At 40.6% G+C, this 20,475-nt stretch overlaps 1 protein-coding gene across 2 annotated transcripts in view; it reads right to left on the bottom strand.

Annotated features, from left to right (window-relative positions):
- LOC131223033 (peroxisome biogenesis protein 2) overlaps window positions 1-8,399 on the bottom strand; it is a 30,322-nt gene extending 21,923 nt beyond the window's left edge. Inside the window, exons 1-3 of one of the 2 annotated variants that reach the window (XM_058218313.1) lie at window positions 8,152-8,399; window positions 6,852-6,965; window positions 6,588-6,744 (exon numbers count right to left, since the gene is read on the bottom strand). In XM_058218313.1, coding sequence (XP_058074296.1) covers window positions 6,588-6,744; window positions 6,852-6,965; window positions 8,152-8,277 — 397 coding nt within the window. In that variant the 5' untranslated portion in view covers window positions 8,278-8,399. Of the gene's footprint in view, window positions 1-6,587; window positions 6,745-6,851; window positions 6,985-8,151 lie in introns of both variants that reach the window. The other variant, XM_058218314.1, reaches the window with a different exon arrangement.
- Window positions 8,400-20,475: the final 12,076 nt, after the last annotated feature.

Here is a 20,475-nt window from a genome sequence, read left to right as displayed (position 1 = left end):
AAACAGAATATTTTGATTCTAGTGCATTTCATTTACAGGCTACCAAACACAACTAAGGATTCCATTTACACTTGATTCAAGTGTAAATGTGAAATGGATTTCATTTACCTCCATTTACAAGCTCCCAGACGAGCCATGAGTCTACTTTCCCTCATCTTATTACCTAACTATTGGTGTTACTCCTAAGTTCCCTCAAATGCATTCATTTCTGGTTCAATCCTTCCTCGTCTTGCCACTCATCCATCTCAACATCCTCACTTTAGCTACACTCATCGTATGAACATATTGTGTGTTAACTACCAACCTTTTGTCCCATAAAGCATGGTTGGTCTTATAGCTATCCTATTAAATTTCCCTTTCTAGAGGCACATCTCCATTTCTTCCACCCAACTTGAATTCTATAGGCAACATCTTCTCAATAAGTCCACTCATGAATTCTATAAACCTTTATAACACACACACACACACACACACACACACACACACACACACACACATATATATATATAAACCATATAGTTTTTTCAAACTCGCTATAAAAACCTTTTATTTACCGCAAGTATATAGAAGGGATTCCATATGGTTGATATATAAACACTAAAAGTTTAATTAGACCCCTTCATTGAAGTTCCTTAACTTAGAGATATTTTGGAAATGTTATGAAAATAGGTAGGGGTGTACATTGAGTCGAACCAAGTCGAGCTAGCGGCTCGGCAACTAGCTGACCTCAGCTCGAACTCGGCTCGGCTTGGTTCGGTCAGTAGCTCCGGCTAGTTTGAGCCGAGTTCACCATTGCAACATTTTCACAAACACCTGGACTGCACCTTCAAAATCTCATTGTATTTGAGACAGCAGCAATGGTTTTACAGGTATTTTATCAAACACCTTCTAAGCAACATAAAAATCAAGAAAAAAAGGGTGCTGGTTTCATATACATAACTTCCTTGCCACCAACCACACTTCTTTGAGTCATTTCATCAAACACTTGGTGAGCAAATCAATATCAAAGTAACCGAGTCACCGAACTAGTTCGATCCGAGTTCGATTCGAGCTGGGTTCGATCCGAGTCGAGTCGAGCTGGGGCCAGCTCGAACTCATTTTCGAGCTCAAAAAATCAGCTCAACTCGGCTTGAACTCAGCTTCAAACCAAGTCGAATCGAGCTTTTTTGAGTCAAGTTGAGCGAGCTAACCAAGCTAGTTGGGTTCGTGTACACCTCTAATAATAGGCCAATGGTGTTTTAATATTAGCTTCTTGATTTGGGTAGGATTTTGTTGTTTGTGCATGGATATATAATGTCATATGTGTGGATCACTAAAGTAAGGTTTTGTTGAGAATTTAAATGAATAAAGTTATCGTTGCTTATGACCTGCTATCGTAAACAAAACCCTAGAAGACATGTCAATTATATCGCACCCTTAGGATACAAATACATATCGATTATCGCACGGGATATGTCGGTTGTATCGCATAATTTATCATTGTTGTTAGGAAACATGGGGAAACGTTGGGAAATTGATCGAATTTTTCAATGAAGCTTCAAAGATTTTTTACTTTATTTATTGAAAAAAATAAAAAATAAAAAAACACCAATACACCTAGAAATCAAAAAGTCGCAAAAAACAAGTGCACATAATAGGTTTCTTTTGTATAGGGTCCTAATCTGTGCATTGTATGACTGAACTAATGCAACTATATTCAAAGTCAATTCATAAAATTTATAAATGTAAGAAGACATGTATAGAAACACAAGCGTTGCATTCAAAAGCAAAAGAAGAAGTAGAAAAATAGAAATATACCTATCGATTTCAAAAATTGTATTTTGTTTAACATTTTTCAACTTTAATTAAAAATTAATTTTTCCCAAAAAACCCCAAATTGCCAAGAATGTGTAGATCAGGTTATATACATGTTTGATTTCGTGTTTAGACACTAAAAATTGCAACCGATATGGGAAAAATGAGGAAATTTCTATTTTTCCTCAATTTTTCACAACTTAGCCCGTCTCCCCTAAATCTTGAAATCGAAGCTCCAAATCCATAATTTTTCCATGCAAACATGAAGAATCATGGATTTCTTACCATTTGACATTATTTACAACATATAAAAATGAATCAAAACTCAAAAACACGCACCTTTTAGAATCTTGCTCCAAGAAGCTTTCGATCATGAGTACGGAGAAATTTCGAAGATTTTCTTCCAACAAACTAGAATGGACTAGTCAAAATCACCTCACAATGCACTAGGAAGAAGTATTTTATTTTATTTTTTTTGCCAAAAAAAAAAAAACGATTTTATTGATTTTTTTACGATTTTCCAGACAAAACAACGTCAGTTTCCTTTTATCCCTTTCGATATTACACACAATATTGATATATCGCACAATACATTAAGAAATTTATAAAGGGGGAGCATGGATATATCGCACGATATTGCGACTCTCTCTCTCTCTCTCTCTCTCTCTCTCTCTCTCTCTCTCTCTCTCTCCATACCCACCAGTATAAAGGTAATAATGTGATGTAGAGTGGGTCGCAGACAGTTTCATGGCCAAGATGGATCAAAAAAGGCCCGATCGACGACAGAAGTGATCCGGACCGTCGGACCTTAGATCGGGCGTATCTCACAATCCAGATTGAGTTATCAGGCGCAAAATATATGATTTTGGTGTAGGACGTGCTACTTTAGCTAATCAACTCGGCGTAAGCCGAGTTGCCCACACGCAGGATTTGCGAAATTCCATCATATTGACGGTCGAATTCCATATTTAATTCCGTTTTTACTATAAATAGTAGAGGTGTACAGGAGTCGAGCCGAGCTGAGCTTTGCCCAGCTCGTGTTCAGCTCGGACTGCTCGAGTCTCAGCTCGTGCTCGGCTCAGCTCGGCCTTCGTACTCGGAACAGCAGCTCGTGCTCGGCTCGGTCGAGTTCGAGCCGAGTTTGAGCCCGGCCAGTGGTCGTTGGTCGGATGGGTTCCGCTACTCAGATGGCCGGAAAAAATGGCGAGAGTGGAGGATAGGACTCACTTTCGAAGAGAAGCTCATCCGGACAGACGCTGGAAGATGGAATGTTGTCGGGCGGAGAGTATTGGGCGGAGCTTGTCCGGACAAACGCTGGAAGAAGGAAATGCTCGTCCGGACAAACGCTGTAAGAAAGAAATGTCGCCGGACAATCACTGGAAGAAGGAAATATAACCGGACGGACGACCGATTTGGGTGATTTGGAGGGAGAAATGGGGCGATTTGGGCGAAAGGGAGGGAGAACAGGTAGGGTTGCTGGTTTGGGCATACTAGGTAGGGTCGGGCGACTGGGTAGGGTTTTTTTTAAATCCTTTATATACTAACTTAAAGTCGAGTCGAGTCGAGCTTAATACCAAGTCAAGCCGAGTCGAGCTACGTCCAACTTGGACTCGACTCGAAATGTTCTGAGCACCCAAAATATGGCTCAACTCGGTTCGAACAGCGTTTCGATCCGAGTCCAGTCAAGCTTTTTCAAGCCAAGTCAAGTGAGTTACCGAGCTTAGGCTGCTCGTGTACAGCTCTAATAAATAGTAAGTTTTAGTTTGATTATAACTCTTCATCCGTTGGGCTTTAGGAGTTGTGTCCAACATGAAAAGTGCTTAGAATAATTAGGAGAATAACGTGGTTAAGCCACATACGGAACTTACTATAAAAAGTAAATTTACTATTTATAGTGAGTTCCGAATTCTAGGAGTTTTAGTTGTAGTTTGCTTCTGATTTTTCTCTCATTGATCAATTAAATTTCGAATTTATTTCTATTTCTTGCTTTCTTTCCTCGTGGATTCGAGAAGTCTCTGTGAGGAGTCCAGAGAAGCTCCGTGGATTCGGAGTAGTTATCCTTGAGGAAGACGATGATCGACCTCATCACGTTCATCCTTACGTCAATTGGTATCAGAGCGAGGACTCCCCTCAGGTCAATGGCAAACAACGAAGGTATGAGCCAAAATCCTGTGGACGGTGATCCAGGGATTCGTGATCTTACGGAAAGAATGGCAGCTTTCCACTAGAGGAGTCAGTTGACCATGCAAGGGCCACAGGCAACCCTCGACCGTCTTGCAGATGCGCTACTTCCGCCCCGAGCCCTAGGCGGTGCTCCACCGCCTATGGGTGCTCCACCGCTCATAGTTGTTATACGGTACAACCCCGATTCCCAAGATAGCGCACTTTATCCCATGCAAGAAGACCCTCGATGCAACACACGTGGCGAACCTATTCTTCTAGGAGGTCGTACGGCTACACGGGGTCCCCAAAACTATTACTTCTGATCATGACATGAAGTTCATTAGCCACTTTTGGCAGACTTTGTAGACTCGATTCGATACATGACTTCAATTTAGCAACGCCTACCACCCACAGACTTATGAGCAGACCGAGGTTGTGAATCGCACGTTGGGAAACCTCCTTCGCTATATTTTAGGGGAAAAACTGAAGCAGCGGAGTTTGCATTCAACAACATTGTGAACCGCTCGACAAGAAAATCACCATTCCAGATTATATATGGACAAGTGCCTCGCCACACACTTAACTTGGTCCCTCTACCCAAGCTCCCAAGCACGAGCATTGCAGCAGAACATATGGCAGACAGGATCATAGGGATCCATGCGGAAGTGCAGACTAAACTACATGCCTCGAACGAGAAGTACAAGCGGACAAGCATCGGCGACAAAAAGTGTTCGAGGTAGGCGACCGCGTTACGGTCCATCTGCGCAAAGAGAGATTTCTGACCGAGACGTACAATAAGTAGAAGAATAAAAAGATTGGACCCGTCCCAATCATCCGAAAGATCAATGACAACGCTTATGTTGTTGATCTTCCAGATGACATGGCGATCTCACAGACTTTCAACGCCGCAGACCTGGCCGAGTATCATGAACCAAAGCAGGATGAGAACTCCAGGATAAGTTCTTTTGAAGTGGAGGGGACTAATGTAGAGCAGGTTGCGGACAGTTTCATGGCCAAGATGGATCAGAAAAGGCCCGGTCGACGACAGAAGTGATCTGAACAGTTGGACCTTAGATCAGGCGTATCTCACAATCCGGATTGAGTTATTTGGCGCAAAATATATGATTTTGGGGTAGGACGAGCTACTTTAGCTAATCAACTCAACATAAGCCGGGTCGCCCACACGCAGGATTTGCGAAATTCCATCATATCGACGGTCGAATTCCATATTTAATTTTGTTTTTACCATAAATAGTGAGTTTTAGTTTGATTATAACCCTTCATCCGTTGGGCTTTAGGAGCTGTGTCCAACATGAAAAGTGCTTAGAATAATTAGGAGAATAACGTGGTTAAGCCACATACGAAACTTACTATAAAAAATAAATTTACTATTTATAGTAAGTTGCGAATTCTAGGAGTTTTAGTTGTAGTTTGCTTTTGATTTCTCTCTCATTGCTTGGTATCCCTATTTAAAGGGTTGTGAACTCGTTTATTTCATTGATCGATTAAATTTCGAATTTATTTCTATTTTGTGCTTTCTTTCCTCATGGATTCGAGAAGTCTCTGTGAGGAGTCCGGTCCGTGGATTCGGAATAGTTATCCTTGAGGAAGACGGTGATCGACCTCATCACATTCATCCTTGCGCCATGATGGCTTCCAGTTGGACCTGTGGGCCCAACTGTCTAATCGTTTCACTGTTTTAACCATCTTATCACATTTGTCTGCCCAACATGGCACGCCCTCTATAGCCATTGTCCTAGTTTACAAAGGATGTGAATAATCTAACAAACCTCCCATGGAATAAATATTGCTCACCATAATTATTACCATGTATGAATAGGGGAATAAAAGGTAATAATAGAATGTGATTGTCAAGATAACTGTGAATCAATACCTAGAAAGAGGAATGCAATCCCACTCATAGGACTGATCTCAATCCATAGATGTGCCCTCGCAGAAAAATCAGGCCAATTGGATGATCGTAACTGCTGGATTTGAGAAACAGACAGCTAAAAACACAATGACCAACAGTCCACATTCAATGTTCAAATCCAACAGTCCACCTGATGAGAAACGGGGATCTGTACCATGGCACCAGTACAAGTCTACAAGAGGATAATGTGTTAGTTGGGTGAGTAGTATTAGCATTCTCAGAAAACTGAATCAGACTATCAAATCAAAAAGGGCAAGATCATACTGCAACTCGCATATAAAAGCTTTTTAATCTTTAAGAAAAATAGCAAAACCATAAAACGCTTAAAATAGGAAATGTAAGATGTGGCCAATTTCTAATATGTAGCAACGGACCATATAAGTAAACTGAAATTCCATTTTAACAATCCATAAGATAAAGCTGGATCTGAAACCAATAATGACCAAGAAACTGTTATATTCAATTTTTTGGGTATATTCTATGATTCATGTATGATTTTAAAAGAAAAACAAATGATACATGTTCAATTGTTATTTGAATTCCAATCATGAATGGTAGGGTTCACGTTTTTGAGTTCCAATCCTGATTCATAATAAGATTTGAAACGTAAAGCATAAGATCTTAACCACACAACTACGGACTTTGAGATCTCAGCAGCTTCCATCAAGAGAGCAGAGACAGGCAAGAGCAAGCAAACCTTCTTTTCCTCTCATACTCGCAGCACGCTCATCTCTATACCTCAGATTCATAAGTGTGTTTCCTGGAGTTGGCTTATCTACCCATATCGAAAACCTCCAAATCAGAAATTCCAGAAAAGCGTCAAGTTCCGGTTCATACTGAAATAAGAATCCTGGCTAATCCCAACAAGAGAGAAAAAGAGTAAATGACATGCCAACAGACAGCTGCCCAACAATACCTCTGATGAAATGAAATCAATAAAATTGAAATCAGGTAGAAATACCTTCATTAAAGAGAAGACTTTAACTAACTGTTCTTTCAACATAGCCGACATTTCAACATCCAACCTCGCTGCATCAAACTGATTGACCCTAGATATTGAAATCGAGATTGAAGCCTGTTTGGAAAACCCCAGCCTATAATATTAAAATTAAAAAAGAAGTGTTCATTTGCAAGACTATGGACTGATTGGAAATGACCACACTGTGAAGGGTGAATACCGCAGTACTCACACTCCAGTTGAGTTGCAATAATGAATCTAGGGCCCCTTTGGATGCAACTGTCACCAAGGGCTTTTCCGCAGAAACCCTTTTCCCGCAATTTCCGTACCATCATTTTGTCAAAAACCAATCAGAATGGTTTTGGGGGAGATGTTGATTTCTCAACTAAATCTTCAGGTGGGTATAAAAAGACAGTTTGCAGGTGACAAGCCAAACAGGCCACAAAACCAGGGTTTCAATCCGAAACCTTGTTTTGATGGTGCATCCAAAGAGGCACATAGTGAAGTGTTGACCAAATTGCAGTTACCCATCCTCTTACATTATATTGAAGTAGGTGTTTGTGTGCATGCATCTCCATATTGCAATTTCATTACTTTCAAGTTGGACTTGAAAGGAACCTAACAGCAATTTGAGGGCTCTTCTTCATTAAGGATGCTTCCAAACACCATACTACAAATCTGTCATTTCATCTCGTTTTAAATGGAATGTTCACAATTCTATTCACTTGTGCATCCAAACACAACAACGAGAAGTAACTTACCAGTTGCGGTTACATTCATTCAACTCCAGATTGAAAGTAACATAATAAGTTGGAAGTCCCTCAACATGACTGCTAGTGAAAGCAATCGCAATTTGGCCATTCTCACTACCTCATGCTATAATTGCAATTCAATTCAACAATGCATCCAAACAGAGCTTAAAACCAATTAATGAATTCCAAAAATTTTAAAAATTAAAAAATTAAAAATTAAACTAAAAAGAAAATAGAAAAGTGCACATACATCCCTAACAAGAAAACCCTAAAAATACAAACCGTACAAGGGATTATACACATGAAAATCCTAACGTAAAAACGAAGTTCAAAAAGGAAAATACGCAGATTGCAAGCGAGAATCTATAAAGTAAAAAAGAAAAAAGAAGGAAGTCCATTAGGATTTTGAAAAAAAAAAACGAGCTTTCAGCGTCAAATCTCAGTAAATATATAAAACTGATGTATGATCAAAAGCATGATTCCGGGGTGAAAATTACAAGAAAAGGAGGGAAATTAGAGAAAAGAAAAAATTGGGAAATGAAGGAGAGTGCCTGAGAAGATTGCTGGAATGATTGCCATTGTGGGGATAATCTGCGATAGGAATCGATCCAAGCGTCTTCTGGCGGAAGGTCGGGATGATTCGAGGAAGAAGAAGGAGCTAGGGTTTCTTTCTCCATCCGTTTCGATGCCCGCCTTCGTCTCGAACAAAGGAAATGACAGAGAGAAGCAGCGAATTTTAGCGGTAAAAGAACGATCGGTTCATTAATCGATGGGCGAGGGGTAATTTGGTCATGTTCAGGATAAAGGGCGTTTTCGTCATTTCGTGATTCCATGGGGGCGGGAACTAGGGTTGGAAGTTAAGTTCAGCGTCCCAACTCCCAAGCATCGCCGATATTTTTAAAAAGGTATAATATCGCGAGAAAATACTAAACGATTATGCGATATTATCGTGGTATTTTAAAATACCGGAAGATTTTAGGATAAATATTATTGCGAATATATATATGTGGGAAAAGGTACTATGCGCTCGACCTCACGAGTCCGTCCCATGAGATCGAGCTGTGTGGGCCCCACCGTGATGCGTTTCAAACATCTATCCCATCAGTCAAATGCACCGTTCCATCGTGAGCCTAGGTCTCAAAAATCAAGTCAATCCGTGACTTGCACATACAGAAGTGGGGAGGGGCCGTGCACCATTAAAACATTCATAATCAGTTTTTTGGGCCCACTGAGATGTGGTTTTCAAATCCAGCCCATCCATTATGTGTTTCACACTTGCATGAGGGTTCAGACCAAGTTTCAGCAGCATTCAAAACTCAGGTGGCCCCACCAAGTGCTTTTATATGTTTTAACGGTGTTTCACATGATTTTAGATGGTATGGCCCACCTGAGTTCCGTATACAGGTGATTTTTGGGATGTCCCATAATTTAGAGGGTACCCATCAAAAGCACGGTGTTGATGGTCGACACGCATCACGGTGGGGCCAACACAGGTCAACCTCACGAGATCTTATCGTGAGGTCGAGCGCATAGTACTTTTTCCATATATATATATATATATATATATATATATATATATATATATATATAACTCATCTCAACCTTCTGCACATGTATTGTGATAGAGAAAATAAAAAGATAATATAGAGATATAACGGGAGATAATATAAAAGATAAAAATGAGATACAACGTTTCTTTCTCAGATTTGAATTTTCACAAGCGTTGGGCATAGCTTAAGCAATAGTAGCATTTAATAATTTGCTAGTGTAACTAACTCCCCATAAGATAATGATACGACTTTTTGAATTGAAAGGGTGCTAAAGTAGTTAGAAACAAAAATAAATAATAACATAGTTTTAAAAGGGAAAACCAATGACTATATCATCATCCAATATGAGTTTTGCCAAGTTCTCGAATCAATTGGGATTATAAATTATCTCATTTTCATATTTGGTAGTAGTGGTGGTTCTGGAGTTGAAAACCATCGTTGAAATTTATTCACTTACAAACATCTTATTCATGATTTGCCTACTAGTTATTCATGTAAAATCAATTATAAATTTTATTTTTTTTTAGTTTTAGTAAAAGTTTATATTGACTCTACAAATTTGGAGACTATTTTATCTTTATTATAATATCAGTCAATAATTATTTTGTGGCTCACATGTGCCAACTTCACTCACTTGCACACACAAATCGAAGTAGATTGCATCAATCTAAGCAGGGGAGCTCTTTAGGCCTCGCCATAATGAGTAGGTTTTATCCATTTTTATAAATTTAAAATATCAGCTAGAAAATGAAACAGACCTAAAGCTTAAATGGACCATCCCATAGGAAGTAGATGTGATAATGACACATATGGGTGAAACCTTAATAAGGCCTACCATGATATTTGTTTACCATACAACTTGTTCATAAGGCTATGGAAAATAAAAATACCAGTCCAAAACTTTTATGTGCACCGCTAAGTTTTTAATGGTGGGTGTTCAATCCCCATTGTGTGGTCCACTATACCATTTGATCTGCATTAAATTAATTTTTTCTGGCTCATATTCTAAAATGATATTTAAAATGGACTAAGGGCGTGGATAAAAACCATGCGTAACGGTTGCCCACCTAGACGCAATACGCTTTTGATATGGGTGAATGTTAAAGGGCATTTCAGTAATTTCATAAATCCAAGTCTCGGGAAGCGTAAACAGTGATGGATGCCAAAAGCGATTTGCGCGAGGAAAGATTGAATGGATAAGTCTCGGTACACGTGCCAAATTTGAAAACGTGTGCATGATCCTAGACATATGTCAGGTGGGGATCTATGCTAACATCTTCAGTTTAAAATATTTTCTGTTCCTCTCATCAGGTGGGCCACGTTTGTATGTTGAGTACAGGCCGTTCGTGATTTTCCTTCTAGCCATCCATTTTTCTCGTACGAGTGTGGCCCAAACGACGACCACATTGATCTAACTGATGGACAAGATAAGTTGCACGGTTTGGCCGACCGACTTAATGGCCCGGATATCGGACAATTGGCAACCGTGCGACGATTAAACACTTCAATCTCTCCACGTGCGACGTGCCTTGCCATTCGTGCAAGGTCTAACTCGTTGACCCACCTGATGGAAATCTTGGATCACGCAAAGACGTGCCATACGCGCACGTATGATTGCAAGTGCATGATGATTCACACGTGTCGGCTAACCAAAGCTCTGGTTCATAGATGAGTAAAATATTGATACTCTGGCGGTGTGACGGATGATATGCAGGCACTTATATATTACTTAAAAATTCTATATATGCCATATAATTAATACAGATTAAACCATCTGAAAAAGGTTTAACAGTTGACATGTATCATTAACAAATATTTGCGTTTATTTGATTGTATGGTTATTAGATCAGGAGAAATTTACCACTGTAGACGCCACCTTTTATTTTATTTTTTTACAGGACATACGAAACTTAACTTACTAACTTAGACCTTGTATGTACAGACAGCAAATATGAGGACAAAAATGTTCTTGGTTTTCAAAGTAGAGCTATAGCTACGGATTATATCCCCAAATGGAACCCGAATTGGGGTGGGCTTGGCGAAGTGGTGGCCCTCCTATGGCTACGAATTATAACCGTAGCTATGGGTAACGTCAGCTGGTCTAACGACCTCCCCACTCTTTATATATATATATATATATATATATTCTTTTTTCACACACACTCATGATAGGTTTTGTTTGGTGCCCCCCGACTCCTCTTATTTCAATTGTTTTGCGAATTCCATGTAATGACTCCCACCTCCACTATTCATTGAAGATAATTATAAGCAGAAAAGGAGATCTTTTGACTAGGCAGAATGATCAAAAGAATACCAAGCCAGCCCACAAAAATAAGAAAAATGGATCTTGTGACTAGCATATCGAGATACTCTTCATAAATCCTAGCACTTTTCTAACAAGAAACAAAAATGTTTGATCGTTGCCATTAAGCATTTTCTATAACCCTTTGACTATAAAACGTTGTGTAATAGTTTTTTATGTCCGCATTAAAAGTTAAGAAAGAGAAGGTGAGAGTACAAGTTTACTTGGAATAAGATGGTGGGATTTCAAAGGGGTAAAGGTAAGCATTATATAAGTATAAGATCCAGTTGCTTGATATCATAACAGATCATCAATTTCTTCTAGGTTGCCTCGCTAATTTCCTTGTTCGTCTGACTCAGTCTTCAGCTTGCCTTGCTAATTTCCCTGTTTGTCTGACTCAGTCTTCAGCTTGCCTCGCTTGATTCATATGTTGCCTCGGTCAATTTTCACCTTGCCTCGCTCAACTTCATATTTCCCTAACTCAAAATCAACCTGACTCGCTGAAATTTTAGCTTGTCTCACTTAATTATTAGGTTACCTCGATCATGGCAAGCTTACCATCTTCTGAATTTAAGTGAGGCCTTGCTAAATTCCTTGTTTGCATAGTTCAATTTTCATCTAAGAAATTGAGCGAGGGAACCTAGAAATTGAGCAAGAGAATATAGAAATTCAACAAAGCAACCTATAAATTCAGGAAGAGAACCTAGAAATTCAGCGAGGCAACATAAAAGTTCATCGAGACAAGCTAGGAATTGAGTGAGGCAAGTTAAAAATTCAGCGAGGCGACCTAGAAATTCAGCGAGGCAACCTGGCAATTGAGCGAGGCAAACAAGAAATTGAGCGAGTCAAGGTGAAAATTGAGCGAAGCAAGCTAAAAATTGAGTAAGGCAAGCTAAAAATTGAGCAAGGGAAACATGAATTTGTTTGAGGTAAGCTTGAAATTGAGTGAGGCTAACTTGAAACTCAACGAGGCTAACATGATATTCAGTGGGGGAAACATGAAATTCAACAGGGCGAACTTGAAAATCAACGGGGCAACCTAGAATTTGAGCAAGGGAAATAGAGAAATTAAGTGAGGCAACCTAGAAATTGAGCAAGGGATATAGAGAATTTGAGCTAGGCAAGCTTGAAATTGTGTGAGGCTAACTATCCAAATATCAATTGGACCACACCAAAAAGTTTCATAGGACCCACCATAACGTTTATTTTCCATCCAATCTATTTATAAGGTTACAAAGACCTGAATGAAATTGAGCGGGGCAACCTAGAAATTGAGCGGGCCAAACTGATACATGCATTTGGTCCATGCAGGATTTTCGTGGATTTTGAAATCCATTATAAATGTGGGCCCCACATTGATGCATGCATTTATCGATGTCGTTCATCCATATACACCATTTACATGTGACATTTTAGTTATATATGTGTACTGGTCCCTTGATTACAATTTCATGGTCCACTAAACATGATTTTACAAATTTCAGTTTGTCCCGCTCAATTTCTAGTTTGCCCCGTTCAATTTTCAATTTGCCCCACTCAATGATCCACTAAACATGATTTTACAAATTTTAGTTTGTCCCGCTCAATTTCTAGTTTGCCCCGCTCAATTTTTAGTTTGCCCCGCTCAATTTTCAGTTTGCCCCACTCAATTTTTAGTTTACCCCAATCAATTTCTACTTTGCCCCGCTCAATTTCATTCAGGTCTTTGTGACCTTATGTAACGTCCTGTCCAACCGGAACAGTGTTCTGAGGCGTCCACGTACGATTTGCCGCAGGATCGTTCGTTTAAACTACTCGTGGTGGTGTAACACAAGTAAATTAACCTAGGATTAGCCCATTAGAGTAGACTAGTCTGGTTATGATTGAACCAAGTGTGGACCGTCAAGCCAGATGGCCCCTTTTACACTTAACAACAGGCCGTGCGGGTCATACAGTGACCAAGGAAGGTCGGAAGAATCTAAAAATTTGGGAAACCAAAGATCTCACTGAGCTTGTGGTCCATCGCGGACCACGGACTCAGTGGACACCCAGAAATTAATTATCCTCGCCGTCCCAGTGGCACTTACCAACCGCAACTCACCCAAGCCCAAGATTGAAATCTGGCACTTGTAAAAAAAATTGAGATACTAGGCTTTCCAGCCATCGGATTTCTTTTACATTTACGGTGGAGGTCTAATGTATTTTTTTTACACCCGTCCACAAAATCTGGTACCCGATCATGGAACGGTGACCGTTGATCACAAATCGGACCCATACGATCAAACCCCACATCTGATCGTTTTCAAATTTTGCATGACCCTTCATCGGCCCATGGAGCACCTATCCTATAAGTTTCATGGCCAGAGGGCCACCAGAACCGCCCTAACAACTAGAGTGGTCCTCGTAGGGCCATTTAAAGGTTGGAGTCATGTAGGGAAACCCTGTGTCCGATTGTCTTCAAATTTTGCATGGCCCCTCATCGGGCCATGAGACACCTACACACCAAAATTGGTGACCAAGGGGGTGTTAGGGCCTCCCTAAAATCAATAGGGAGTCCTAGAGGGCCATTATGGGCATTTGAGGAAACTTAAGGTCAAATGGCCCAAGTCTAGGGAATAAAGCCCTAAGGCCCTCTTTCTCATAACTCCCCCATTACTCCAACAACCTAAGAGAAGGTGAGAACAATGAGAGTAAAGAGAGAAAAAGAGAGTGAAGAAGAGTGTGGGTGAACCTTAGATCGAAGTGAGGCCTAAGGAAACCCAATCTTGCAACTTCCTACCTTTTCTTCAAGAAAACCCCTTACGACAACCGCAAGAATTGTTTCCATTGATCGTATAAGTAAATCTCGTATCCCTTTCTTGAAACCCTTGTGTTAAGAAGGGATTGGCTTGGAGTTCTAACATACAAGTACTTGCTTCAGGGATTCCGGTCAATTGATCCCAAAATCCACGCTCCTAGGTTGTTTTTCAAGTCTTTAGTGATCCATAGGTGTGGACTGTTAATCTTAGGTGGCCTAGCACCAATTTTAGTATGAGTCTAATGATTTTAATTACTTGGATGATGTATTTGGAGGATCTAGAGAGAACCTAGGAAAGACCTTACCTTGATCCTTTTAATCAACATAGAATAGTTATGGAATGTTTATTGTTGCTCACATGATTGGGTATAAATTTAATGTTTGCATGTACATGTCTTGTTGATTCGTGTATGATGTTACCCTATAGCATGTATGATTCATTAACCTTTGTGCATTTTGTTCCTATGACATATATGTTATGCTTAGCTTCCTCACTAACCTACATAACACACATGCACCTTTATTTCACAACATTGTTAGTTTTACTTGGTAGAAAAATTTAAGTTTTATGTTGAGAAGTATGAATGCATAATATTGCTTACACTAGTTGATAATCCTGATTGTTTGGCATGCTATGGACTACCCTCAAATCCTTAGGATGGTTAGGAAACTAAGGTGAGAGAAGGTGGCCCATTGGTAGGATTACCTTGAGGCTAGGTCGACGGATGTGGGCGAGTACGGATGGACAACAGTAGTTGGACTACATGGGTCGTATGTCCCCGATGTCGTTCGTCTTGTACACGCATGGACTCGCAAGGTCTAGTCCATGTACTAACCATTCATATTTATTAACCATGTTTGCCCACACCTGTATGGAACCTGGAACACCCTTCAATCGTTGTAGCCCATCGATAACCAAATTGAAACCGATCCACTACCTCGTGAGCCGGGCATGGTGGAATGGGACACTATGTCTGAGCTGTCGGCCTATACTGGGGTGATGACTCTCCCCATAGTGACTGCAAGCGATCCCTTTTCTCAGCACTCCCCGTGTGCTTGAAGTCGGGAATGGAGAACCCGACAGGATCAAGGATCGCGGGGTCTTGGCCTCACACGTTGGGAGGCCTTAGCCTCACAACCAGTTCAAAGCATTGATACGAGGGGTGTATCAGTTTCCCCAACCTGGTGGACGAATGGAATTAACTAAGAACTCGGCTAACATTATCATCGTATCACACTAGCTAGGTTGGTGACTCGGCAGTCGAGGTCGCAATGAGGAAGTATTGTTCATACGCGATCGTTAGACGGAGTCGCTTGAGGGAGTGCTGTGGCGATGGCTTGTATCATATCATCTATCATGCATATGCATTAATAAGATTAGTCAGGTGTTTATGAATGATTGTCTTTCATTAAGTTCATGATATAATTGATGTTTGTTACAACTTAAGACTAATAGCACCCACTGAGTTGATCATTCACTACTACTCTGGGACGGTGTTTTAAAACACCAACCAGACTCTCATGTAGATGCAAGTGATGTAGAGTATGAGGAGCATGGCGACGCGAGCCTTGAGGAGGAGGATGAGTTGTCCTACTTCCAGCTGATGGACGGTTCCCTGTCGGCCCAGTAGACGGGATTTGGATTGCTGAGTAGTGGACTCAATCTTATTCTTTTGGACCTGGTATTCTTTTTGTGATTTTGTGGGCAACGCCTTGTGCGACCTATTATGTATTCTTTTGGACTTGTATATATATTTTACCTCCGTCATTTTAATAGACTAGATGTGATTGTGATTCATGTTCCAAGTAATTCCACGCTACGCATTTAAACTTGACTAAACGCAAAATAATAAAAAATTGGTTATAAGTGATACTCAAGAACATGGGAGTCAAGTGTATGCACGACCAACCAATTTCCAGGACGTTACACCTTATGAATAGATTGGATGGAAAATAAATGTTATGGTGGGCCTTACAAAATTAATAATGGTGAAAATCAATTTCCTTGTTGCTAATTGTAGTGTGGTCCAATTGATCTTTGGATATATATATATATATATATATATATATATATATATATATATATATATATATATATAATGCTCCAAAATGATTCCAAAATATGGATGAACGTGGTGGATATAACAAATACATAACTGTGGGGCCATGTAACTTTGATCTTTTTTGAACCGCTGGTACAACTGGGAGTTCAAGCAGCGTGAGCACTGGATGTGGATTCCTTGTTAAAACCTTTTGTATGAAGATCTTGTGTTGGGAACATAGGTGGGGCCACTGTGATGTTGGTGAGAAATCTGCACCTTTCATCCATTTTGTAAGTTAATTTTGGAACATGATGCGAAAATTAACATTATCCAAAGCTCAAGTGGGCTGTACTAAAGGAAATATGGTTGGGGAAATATGGTTGGGGAAATTCTTACGGTTGAAATCTACCTAGGTTCAACAGTGATGTTTACATGCCATCCATACCATTAATAACTTCTTTCCTAATGGGATGAACTTAAGTCACAAATATTAGCATGATTCAAAACACTTGTGGGCTAGAAATATTTCAACTGTGAACGTTCAATTATCACGTTTTCGGCTCACTTGAGCTTTGGAAACGGTTCGTTTTTAATAACATTTTCTAAAATGAACTTACAAAATGGATAGACGGCGAGGATTTCTCACAAACATCACGGTAGGCCCCACCTGAGTTCCCAGCGCAGGAACGAAAATCCGCGTCCGTCAGCGCTCGTCTCTGCCCACCAGCCAATCCGCTTCTGAAAGGAAGGCAGGGGTATTTTGGTCCTCAAATGCTCGTCCGTACGTCCAAAGCCTAACAGATCCTCTGTTTGCATCAAGCTGGATATTGCAGTGTAATTAGACCGCGTGATGGTGGAATGCATTGATTTTGCATCTGACTGCGACGGACAAGTGACTATACAGCGACGGAGGAAAGTCTTGGTTTTGGCAAACAGAGGATCCGGACTAGTCTAAGTTGGTAAGATAAGTTTAGGACTCTCCAGAAAAAGAAACAGGATAAAAAGTTGCGTCCACAGTGGTTAATTTCTCTCAGAGATGGGTGGACATTTAATGGACGGTTAAAAATGAAAATATCCAATGGTCTCATTCCGACAAACGAGTGTTCATTTATCAAAGGCTAGGATTATTCAAACAGTCTGATATTTGGATTCTAACTTAGTGAAAGTGGATTTCGCAATCTAGTCTGTTTCATTTTAGTTGCTATATGACACGTGTACCATTTTAAGGTACTTGCGTATCAAGCATCATACTCATCCAGATTATCAAATAACGCCGCGTTACGAGTCTGCAGCGGGAAAGCCGGGACGTTGGTTGATACTCTGGAGAGTGAGATGGTTCATACTCAGGTACTCAGAAATGGTACATTTCACACATACTAACTCAAGTTAAACCGTCTCAATTGCGAGAAAAGCTGTAGACAGTTAATCACCCCAAAATCAGATTGATTAAATGATCTCAACCCCTGATTAACGGATTCTTGACTATTTTCATTTGGAGCGCATAGACATTGGGACCCACCTTTGGAAGGATGAGAGCTACGTTTGTTCTTGGGGCCACAACTGAACCCAGATGGTTCCTGTCAAAAATAATCCATCCAGGATCACGTGACATTTCCTTATGTCTTCAACATGGTGATGTACGGTCCCAACACCCTCATCCATAGCTCAAGTGGTAGACTGAGCGAAAGATGCCTCGTTTCAACACTGAGGTCTTAGCATCGATCCCTAGTGGGGGTGGGTAACAGTGAAGTATGAACTGGCAGTGTAGGGTACTAACAAGATATATATATATATATATATATATATACATATATATATGTGAGGTCGAGCTGTGTGGGCCCCACCATGATGCGTGTCGACCATCAACACTGTGCATTTGATGGGTACCCTCTAAATTATGGGATATCCCAAAAATCAGCCGTATACGGAACTCAGGTGGACCATACCATCTAAAATCATGTGAAACACCGTTAAAACATATAAAAGCACTTTGTGAGGCCCACCTGAGTTTTTAATTCTGTTGAAACTTGGTCTGAACCCTTATGCAAGTGGGACACACATAACGGATGGGCTGGATTTGAAAACCACATCTCTGTGGTCCCAAACAATTGATTATGAATGTTTTAATGGTGCACGGCCCCTCCCCACTTCTGTATGTGGTGTGGCCCACAAAAATCACGGATTGACTTGATTTTTGAGATTTAGATCCACGATGGAATGGTGCATCCAACTGATGGGTTAGATTTTCGAAACACATCACGGTGGGGCCCACACAGCTCGACCTCATGGGACGGACTCGTGAGGTCGAGCGCATTGTACCTTTTCCCTATATATATATATATATATATATATATATATATATATATATATATATATATAGAGATGTACGGTCCCAACTACCCTTCCATCATCAACGTTTACCACGAGATGCTAGGGAGAGGATATGAATTTCAACGGTTCAAGCAAGCCATTCTCATTTTTAACTCTGAGAACGCGTTTTTCTTGCGTGCTTTTTCTCATTTTGCATTAAGATCTCCTACTGTCGGTCAATCGAGTGATCTTGAACCGTTGATATAATGGACCCACTGTGGATCTCCTATGCACCATACGGAAAATCCCATCCCTTCAATAGGGGCCCAGCAAATGGATTGCTAAGAAAGAAAATACAGCAACGGTTCAGATTCAACTGAAGAAAGGCAGCTCTTTCGATCTGAGCTATTTTCTTGAACGGGACATCTAGGCTAAGGCCCATCTGATTGACGGTTTAGATCACAGAAACATGGGTCCCATCCGACGTACTGTACAAGCACTCGCCCAAACGTTGTAAAATTAGGGGTTTGATCTCTACTTCTCTGCCTGACCTTCAGTAGACCAAATGGATGCAATCAAGGTGGACCCCACATTCCACCGCCCAAGTGTGTGATGGGCCTTGCTCCTTAGCTAATGCAGCCTAAGAGAATGTTGAGAGAGAACAGTCATCCATGAGCCGTTCGGAACTCATTGCGATCAATGATCATCTACAAATAGGCCTACCACAACGGTACAGTTACTTTCTTTGGACACTTGAGATAGTCAGATCGTCAATTGGACCGTCCATTCATTGCAGGCAACGACTTGGCATCCACTGCCCCATAGTGCTTTCCAGTTTTAGCACCATTCATCAAAGGCCTTCATTAAAAGATTACTAGTACAACTTCACATCTAATTTACAACTACATGATAACATTTCATTCACTTTTGGGTGCGTTTGGATGCACTATAGAATTGAATCTTGATTATCAGTAGGGCTGTACATCGAGTCGAGTCGAGGTGGGCCAAGCTTGGCTCGACTCGTCCACGTTGTACTCGAGTTCTCGAGCTTGAACTCAAGCTCAAGCTCAAGCTCGCCCTCGAGCTCAACATTGAAGCTTGGATTGTTTGCCAAAGCTGTCGAGTTGAGTTCGAGTTCGAATTGAGCTAGTGGTTCGAGTTGAGTTGAGTTTACTTTGAGCCAAGCTCGACCTTGTTCATATCATCAAGGATACAATACATACATGAATTGGCCCAATCCAATGGTGGTCCACTAAGTGGATGAACGGCAAAATCGTCTCATACATCAATGGACCAATCTAAAAAATATTGATCCACTAATGGATGAGTGGCCAACAACATATGTCTCGAATGGGCCATCCCAACAAACAAAAATGAAGAATGAAGGAAAAATAAAATAAAATGAGGAAGATGCATGGTGATCTACTGGCTATTTTAGAAGTGTTACACGTGTATGCTATTTTCCACCTTCAATCGGAACTGTCCAATGCTGTTGACCTACTTTGATGGCCCACCAAAACCTCCATTTTCAGTAATACTATCTTCCGCCTTCGATCAGAATTGGCCAATTGGGCGCGGGTTCGTTTAGAGAGATCGGGGAGTTGAGAGAGTGAGAGAAAGATAGGTTTGGTGGAGTCGACTCCATGCGGGCAGCGTGCTGGAAGCCCTAGAGGTCTGATGGATGTTGGCCGAGCGGGCGTGCGGGAGTGGCTGGGTGGGGTAGGGTAGTAGAGAGAAAGAGGAGAAGAAAGGGAAAGCCCCAAAAGTAGGGCCGGTCGGGTTATCTAGGTTTTTTTTTAAAAAAAAAGGCTTAAAACTTTAGTATATATATTAAATATATATAATGTTTTTAATATATATAATATTTTAAAATTTTCATATTTATTTATCAAGTT

The sequence above is a fragment of the Magnolia sinica genome, chromosome 13 (genome assembly GCF_029962835.1).
Source record: "Magnolia sinica isolate HGM2019 chromosome 13, MsV1, whole genome shotgun sequence".
Classification (NCBI taxonomy): domain Eukaryota; kingdom Viridiplantae; phylum Streptophyta; class Magnoliopsida; order Magnoliales; family Magnoliaceae; genus Magnolia; species Magnolia sinica.
The sequence above is the reverse complement of the archived record's forward strand: the minus strand, read 5'-3'. Positions and strand labels throughout refer to the sequence as shown.